The sequence below is a fragment of the Neoarius graeffei genome, chromosome 3 (assembly GCF_027579695.1).
Source record: "Neoarius graeffei isolate fNeoGra1 chromosome 3, fNeoGra1.pri, whole genome shotgun sequence".
Lineage (NCBI taxonomy): Eukaryota > Metazoa > Chordata > Actinopteri > Siluriformes > Ariidae > Neoarius > Neoarius graeffei.
Window position 1 is genome coordinate 80,776,642 of NC_083571.1, and position 8,447 is coordinate 80,785,088.

Here is an 8,447-nt window from a genome sequence, read left to right on the forward strand (position 1 = left end):
CACTCCAACCTTGGCAAATCATGTCATCATGGAGCTCACTTTGTGCACAAGGGCATTCTCATGCTTTCTGTTCTAGACATTTGAGACAATCGTGTGCTTATGTGAGGAAGGAACACATACAGGTGTAATGGCCAGGTGTCCACAAATCTTTGTCTCTATAGTGAACCTGTATCTGGTAAGAGCAAGTGCCAAATTAGCTGTCGCCGATTTGCTATTGGACACTGAAGTTGTTTTGCGTTACCGGGTCACTGAACCCTGGCTGCTGTATTCACCACTTTCTGTGGCTGTTCCATACTCTTGCAGTTTGCATGATGTGACTATAAGCACCAATAATGTACAATACAATAATAACAAAATGATTGTGTTTACACCAAAGCATGACAATGCACCATTTTAATATCATGAGATGATCTACTTTATTTCATTTTAATGCTGTTTACAGTTTAGTTTCATCTCAGATTCACAGTGGAGATGGTTTCGAGCTTCATTAGTCCTTCATTAGTACAACTGAAAACCTATTTCAAAATCAATACTCTACATCATGTGGAAAACACACTATCAGTCTGAACAGTCAGTCAAAATACAAATGTCCATAACGTACAGGACTTTTCTGCCCCCGAGAGTGAATATAGCTTCCTTTCTTTACAGCCCAGCTGTGGTAATAACAATCCTTTAAACTGAGTACAGTACATTATAACTAAAAAGTTAATATAGCTTTCTTTCTTTACCAACCACCTGAGGTAATAATTATTTTAATTAAATACAGTAAATTATAACGAGAAATAACGGATAAACTTACAAATCACGTCATGTTCAAACAAACACAAAACTCTTTGCATATATTTTGATGGATATGTTTCCTGCATCTGCTAACAGATGTACTGCGAGCAGGAGAACATTCTTCAGGTTCTGAGGTAAAGCTGATTAACTAATCTGATCTGGGAATTGCTTGACCCGGCCTCTGACAGGTTCTTTGGTAAAAAACCAGTCTCACAAAATAAAATTGATTCCTTTGTTCACACATTCCTCCTCCCGATAGCACTAAAGCCAAATCTAACTTTATTCCTTTGTTCTTTTTAAGTGATTAATTGGGCCTAGGCTGAAAAGGATTAGAAGGAAATAGGTCAAACAGACCCATAAATGCATAATGAAAGCAACTTTGGCTAAGCAACAGATTATACATACTGGTCTATACGTGAGACAACTACATAAAATCATGTAAACTGATCAAAAGTAACCGAAACTGATTACTACTGTGGTTCTAGTGCATTACATTAGTTTTAAAATACCTTTCAGTACAAAATTGGCCCTAAGTGAATCCACAATGTATAATTTTCATTGAATAAATGTTACTGAATGATAAGTTACATACACTATATGGCCAAAAGTATGTGTCCACCATACCATCATATACCGTAAGTACTTTTTGAATATCCCATCCCAGATTTAGCCCCTGTTTACTGTTCTGGGAAGGCTTTCCACTAGATTTTGGACCATGGCTGTGGGGATTTGTGTTTATTCATCCACAAAAGTGTGAATGACATCAGGAATTTATGTTGGTGAGTAGGTCTGGGGTTCACTCGGTGTTCCAGTTCATCCCAGAGGCGTTCATTGGGGTTGAGGTTCAGGACACTTGAGTTCTTCCACGCCAATTTTGGAACATATCTGGTCCTCTTATTTCCAGTGAAGGGAAATTGTAAAGCTACAGCATACAAAGACCTTCTATACAATTCGTCACACATATGAACCACACATATGGGTGTGATGGTCAACGTCCACATACTTTTGGCCATATAGTGTATAATGTATTCAGTCACAGCTCTGAGTTTTGCATGATCAAAACACATGTAAGCATTAGAAACATATGCAAGCACATGTTATGGTTCCCATTCAGTCTAAAATCAGATAGCACCTTTTAATACTACAAACCCAATTCCAAAAAAGTTGGGACGCTGTGTAAACTGTAAAAAAAATTTTTAAAATAAAAAGCAGAATGTGAATTTGCAAATCATGGGAACCCTATATTTCATTGAAAATAGTACAAAGACAACATATCAAATGTTGAAACTGAGAAAATGTATTTATTTATTTATTTATTTTAAATATATGCTTATTTTGAATTTGATGTCAGCAACACATTTCAAAAAATTGGGACGGGCATGTTTACCACTGTGTTGCATCACCTCTACTTTTAATAACACTCTGTAAACATTTGGGAACTGAGGAGACCAGTTGCTGTAGTTTTGAAAGAGGAATGTTGTCCCATTCTTACCTGACATACAATTTCAGTTGCTCAACAGTTCGGGGTCTCCTTTGTTGTATTTTGTGCTTCATAATGTGCCAAATGTTTTAAATGGGAGACAGGTCTGGACTTCAGGCAGACCAGTTTAGCACCTGGACTCTTTTATTACAGATTCATGCAGTTTTAATACTTGCAGAAAGCGGTTTGGCATTGTCTTGCTGAAAGAAGGAAGGCCGTCCCTGACAAAGATTTTGTCTGGATGGCAGCATACTGCTCTGAAACGTGTTTATATAATTCAGCATTAATGATGCCTTCCCAGATGTACAAGCTACCCATGTCATGTGCACTAATGCACCCTCATACCATCACAGATGCTGGCTTTTAAACTGTGCATTGAGAACAAACTGGATGGTCCCTCTCCTCTTTAGCCTGGAGGATGTGGTGTCCATGATTTCTAAAAATTATTTCTACTTTTCATCAGACCTTAGGACAATTTTCCACTTCACCTCAGTCCATCGTAAAAGAGCTCAGGCCCAGAGAAGGTGGCGGTGTTTCTGGATATTGTTTATATTTGATTTTAACTTGCATTTGTGGATGCAGTAATGAACTGTTTTCACAGACGATGGTTTTCTGAAATGTCCATGAACCCATACAGTGATTTCCAATACAAACACATGTCTACTTTTAATGCAGTGTTGCCTGAGGGCCTGAAGATCACAAGCATCCAATGTCAGTTTTCAGACTTGTCTCTTGCATACAGAGATTTCTCCAGATTCTCTGAATCTTTTAATGACATTATGTACCATAAATGATGTGATCCCCAAATTCTTTGCAATTTTACATTGAGGAACGGTATTCTTAAATTGTTGCACTGCTTGCCCACGCAGTCTTTCACAGAGCAGTGAACCCCTCCCCGTCTTTACTTCTGAGAGACTCCGCCTCTCTGGGATGCTCTTTTTATCATGTTACTGACCTGTTGCCAATTAGGTTTTTTTTTTTAGCATTACACAACTTTTTCAGTCTTTTCTTGCCTGTCCCAACTTTTCTGAAATGTGTTGCTGATATCAAATTCAAACTGAGCATATATTTTTCAAAAAACCAAAATTTCTCAGTTTCAACATTTGATATGTTGTCTTTGTACTATTTTCAATGAAGTATAGGTTTTCCATGATTTGCAAACCTTCACATTCTGTTTTTATTTATATTTTACACTGGCGACTTGTCCAGGGTGTACCCCGCCTTTCGCCCGTAGTCAGCTGGGATAGGCTCCAGCTTGCCTGCGACCCTGTAGAACAGGATAAAGCAGCTCGAGATGATGAGATGAGATGAGACAGTGTCTCAACTTTTTTGGAACTGGGGTTATAAGATAACAACATACAGCCATACATAGCCTTGTATAGATATGTTTTCAGTGAAACATTATCACAAGGCATATTCTTGGACATAATTTTCACACTATCCCAATAAAATAAAAGCCTCAAAAATGGACTTATGTTCTTATGAGAATTAATGTTTTACTTATTAGAAAAAAGGCCTAACATTATTAATGTTCGTTGATATCCTTTGCATACTGAATCTGTTGTGTGTTAGAGAACAGCACAGTTTGGTAGCTCTCCAGAACTGGAACACTGTAAACACAAATTTAGTTTCATTTGCTCTTCATTCTTTCTCTTCGCAGCTGCCTTTGGACACTCAGCCTCATTTGAGCTGCCGTCAGCATGCTGCACAACACCAGGACAAAGAAAGAGCCTGTGGCCAGCCAGACACTCCACTCTCCATGCACCTGCACGACTGTGCGTTCCTGTACCAAGAAGTCCACAAAAACAGCCTCCATCTGGCACATGGTGCACATAACAAGGAAGAGGTGAAAGATCTGGTGCCCATGACCTACAATATCACACTTCCCTGGAAAAAAGCACTCAGGCACCGGGCATGAGAAGAAGAAGGCAGCCATCAGGAAGAAGGCCACTTGCAGGGTGTGAAGCACTAGGACAGGCTCATGGCAGGGTCTCGTGGCTAGCCGGAGTGCCACAGGGCTGATGTCCAACATGTACGCCAGGCTAGTGGGCACAATCTGGAAGATCTTCCTGCGCAGCGGGTATGGACGGCGATAGCGCAACTTGGCGAAGCAGCAGCTGGCACATGACAACCAGCCCAGTAAAGCAGCACCAGGCAGGAACAGTGCCCCGACCAAGCTCTGCCTCCATTCCTCCTCAGCACAGTAGAAATAATGAGCCAGCGCCGATCCATACTGATACACAGCCACGCCGACATAATCCATGAAGAAGAGGGAGTAGTGGGAGAGCTCTGAGTGAGACTGAAGCAAGTGGGCTAGTGTGCTACAGGTGAGGTAGGTCAGAGCTGAGAGGGTGTAGAGGCAGAGGGGCAGCGATGAGGTGTCTAGAGTCAGGCTTTTTGTGGCAGCAAAGAGCCAGAAGCGTAGCAATACAGCAGGTATTGCTAAAAGGTGTGACCAGACATTCAGCAACTCGTTGTGGCTTTGAAAGAGGCTGAGTGCATAGCAGTGCCATGGCTGGCCTACAGGACGGTAGCCTGAATGGATGTAGGGCTCACGGAATAGGCTGGGCACATTTGGGGCTCCCACGGTGGCTTGAGGGGATGACAAGGAATGAAAAGAGGGGGAAAGACGAGGCAGGACAACTAGCTGCTTAATGTTGAGTGTCAAGGTGCTCAGACGGCCTAAAACTCCACTTGACATAGTGACAAGCTGGAGAGAAAAAAAATACCAGGGTCAAGAAAAGTCAGAGTAAGTACTTTATCATATTTGTCCTGAGGAGAAGTGGCGGTGAGAAAAGGAAAATATGAGGGTAGGTATTATTTAGAGGAAAAGCAAAATGTCAGTCAGCAGTGTGCATGCACCTGCAGCTTGTTTCTACACCAAACACCAGAGGCAGCACATTTACACATTTTATTCCTATTCTTTGCCAGTGTATTCAAGTTAAATTTCAATAATTTTCTTGAAATCTTTTTAATAATAATAATAATAATAATAATAATAAAAACAAACTCTTGCAGGTCCATGGTTTTAAGCATATGACTACTGGTATGACTCAGTTGTCAGGTAAACCAGAAACAATTGAAGTATGCATGAACACTCCCTTTGTCTTATCTAACACATCAGCATGAAAACACAACACCACCCCAGGTAGGCAATAGGCATTACCTGTTAACTCGCCTAACTTGTGCAATGGAAATGGATTTTCATGACAAGAAACATCTAGCCCTAAATGCTGCTTGTACTGTTTCAGAAGGTGACAAGCTCTTCTTGCAGTACACTGTTAATCAGATACATACAGGTTAACATATGTATCTTGTCAGACGTTTTGTCTTCCAATCAAGCTTCAAGTAATACCAAGACTTAAAAAGACACACAAAAACATCCCACTCTAAGCTGATTTAAGGTTTCTACTAAATAAAATGCACATTTTCTTTTTAAAAAATACAGTATAGAAACCCTTCTTTAACTAACACTTTAGCTTCTAAGATTATCGATCTTAAATATCGGCCCTCACCTGTGTTTGCTGGCACTGTTGGAGAGCCACTGATAGTTCACCCTTTGATAGTTTAAAAAACAATAAACGGATCTCCTTTCTGGGTTCTGTCCAGTGTTTGTGAGAGTCCACACATTATCCCCAGCGATGGAGGGACTCAGCCTCAGACAAGTCCACAGCTGAACCGGTGAGGCAAGCTGCAAGCCGAGCAGTTTTGATAGCTGGGAGGAGTAATAAGTTTCACACACCCACTGAATAGCAGTCCACATGGAAACACAAAGTGCCAAAATGGAAAATACAAGACATCTTAGCAAATGAAAATATCTTAAATATAGTCAAATTATAGTTGCAGGATTTCCTATTATAAGATTACATTAAAATATGACAACAAGAAGAAACTTATTTGTCACATGCACATTTCAAACACAGTGAAATTCATCCTCTGCATTTAACCCATCTGAAGCAGTGAACACATGCACACACACCCAGAGCAGTGGGCAGCCACACCAGAGCGCCGTCAGGGGTCAGGTAACTTGCTCAAGAGCACCTCAGCCCAAGGCCACCCCACGTCAACCTAACCACGTCTTTGGACTGTGGGGGAAACGGGAGCACCCGGAGAAAACCCACGCAGACACGGGGAGAACATGCAAACTCCACACAGAAAGGCCCTCGCCAACCACTGGGTTTGAACCCAGAACCTTCTTGCTGTGAGGCAACCGTGCTAACCATTACACCACCATGCCGCCCAACAACAACACCCTAAATACTAACTTCACGTTTTACATTTTCTTACATTTTCTTATTCTATTGGCAAATTATTTTAGTTTTTCTAGAAGTAAAATTAGAAAAATAATCTGTCACCCTCTATAAATAGTAAGCACTCTGCTTACAAAGCTGAAGAATCTGTTTCAAACTTTGTGTACTATTTTTACCACCTCGACCAAAATATGTACACAAATTCTTACTATTCACTACATCACACTACGGTACAGAGAATGTGACATAATGGTGGCTACAATGATGTGTACTGACAGTTAAGAAGTCATGGGATTGGACTGTGTTTATGAATAGGAGTGCATATTTGAGTTATACATTCCTGACAGGTTTTATCTTAAAACACTATTTAAAGTGTTGTAATAATGAGATGAATTGCTAAATGCTTGGATCACATTCTGCTCCTTTATCTGATTCACTGTGATTAGGATGTTATATCTGGACAACCTTGCTTTTAGGTTTCGAATTTCACAAAGCAGTTTGTGCAGAATTACACTATATGGCCAAAAGTATGTGGACACCAAAGTATTGAACATCCTATTCTTAAACCACGGGCATTCATACTGAGTTGTTTGCCCTTTTCTGTTATAATAACCTCCACTCTTTTGGGAAGACTTTCCAATATATTTTGGAGTGTGGTTGTAGGGATTTGTGTTCATTCAGCCACAAGAGCACGAGTTAGTTTCAGTGATGTTGAGGAGATTTGAGGAGGTCTGGGGTGCAGTCGGTGTTCCAGTTCAACCCAAAGGTGTTGAGTGGGGTTGAGGTGAGGGCTCTGTGCAGGCCACTCGAGTTCTTTGGCAAATCATGTCTTCATGGCGATTGCTTTTGGCATAGAGGCACTGTTATGCTGGAACCGGTTTGGTCGTCTTAGCTTCCAGAGGAAACTGTAATGCTACAGTGTTCAAAGACGTTCTATACATGTGTGTGCTTCCAATTTTGTGGGAACACTTTGGAGAGGAGGGCAGCATGGTGGTGTAGTGGTTAGCACTGTTGCCTCACAGCAAGAAGGTTCTGGGTTCGAGCCCAGCAGCCGATGAGGGCCTTTCTGTGTGGAGTTTGCATGTTCTCCCTATGTCTGCATGGGTTTCCTCTGGGTGCTCTGGTTTCCCCCAAAGACATGCAGGTTAGGCTAATTCTTCTTTTGGCTGCTCCCAATTAGGGGTCGCCACAGCGGATCTTTCGTCTCCATTGCTCCCTGTCTTCTGCATCCTTCTCTACCACACCTGCCATTTTCATGTCCTCTCTCACCATATCCATGTATTTCCTCTTTGGCCTTCCTCGTTTTCATGTGCCTGGCAGCTCCATCCTCAACATTCTCCTTCCCACATGCTCTGCATCTCTTCTCAGGATGTGCCCATACCATCTCAGTCTCATCTCTCTTAGCTTAATTCCCAAGCTCTCCCTCTGATGTGCTCGTTCCTTTTCCTGTCCAACCTCGTCACTCCCATCACAAACCTTAACATCCTCAACTCCGCCACCTCCAACTTTGCCTCCTGTCTCTTCATTAAGGGTACGGTCTCCAATCCATACATCACAGCTGGTCTCACTACTGTCTTATACAGCTTGCCTTTCACTTTTGCTGGGACTTTCCTATCACAAATGACTCCCGAAATCCTTCTCCAACTGCTCCACTCTGCCTGCACTCTCTTTCTCACCTCACTATCGCAGTCAGGATTTCGTGCCAATCATAGCACTGAAACAGCGCTGATTAAAGTTATAAATGACATACATCTTAATACTGATGCAGGCAAAACATCGGTCCTGGTGTTACTGGACCTCAGTGCAGCTTTTGATACTGTTGATCACAACATACTGCTATATCGACTTGAACACTGGGTTGGGTTGACTGGTAAAGTTATCAATTGGTTAAAATCATACTTAAAAGATAGAAGCTTCTTTGTTACCCTGGGAAATTG

The 8,447-nt window shown here is 41.5% G+C and overlaps 1 protein-coding gene across 2 annotated transcripts; it reads right to left on the reverse strand.

The window, feature by feature from the left end:
- Positions 1-436: 436 nt before the first annotated feature.
- paqr8 (progestin and adipoQ receptor family member VIII) lies at positions 437-5,926 on the reverse strand. 2 transcript variants are annotated; one of them, XM_060916054.1, is made up of 3 exons: positions 5,776-5,926; positions 5,427-5,538; positions 437-4,970 (listed from the first exon to the last, which is right to left on the reverse strand). In XM_060916054.1, exon 3 carries the CDS (start codon positions 4,959-4,961, stop codon positions 3,891-3,893), a length of 1,071 nt encoding a protein of 356 aa, XP_060772037.1. In that variant the 5' UTR covers positions 4,962-4,970; positions 5,427-5,538; positions 5,776-5,926; the 3' UTR covers positions 437-3,890. The 2 variants fall into 2 exon arrangements, with proteins under 2 accessions (XP_060772037.1, XP_060772036.1); XM_060916053.1 differs by lacking the exon at positions 5,427-5,538.
- Between the last annotated feature and the right edge of the window lie 2,521 nt (positions 5,927-8,447).

Excerpts from the sequence above, each read along its gene's own strand:
- paqr8 (XM_060916053.1), bottom strand. The coding sequence starts at position 4,961 with ATGTCAAGTGGAGTTTTAGGCCGTCTGAGCACCTTGACACTCAACATT.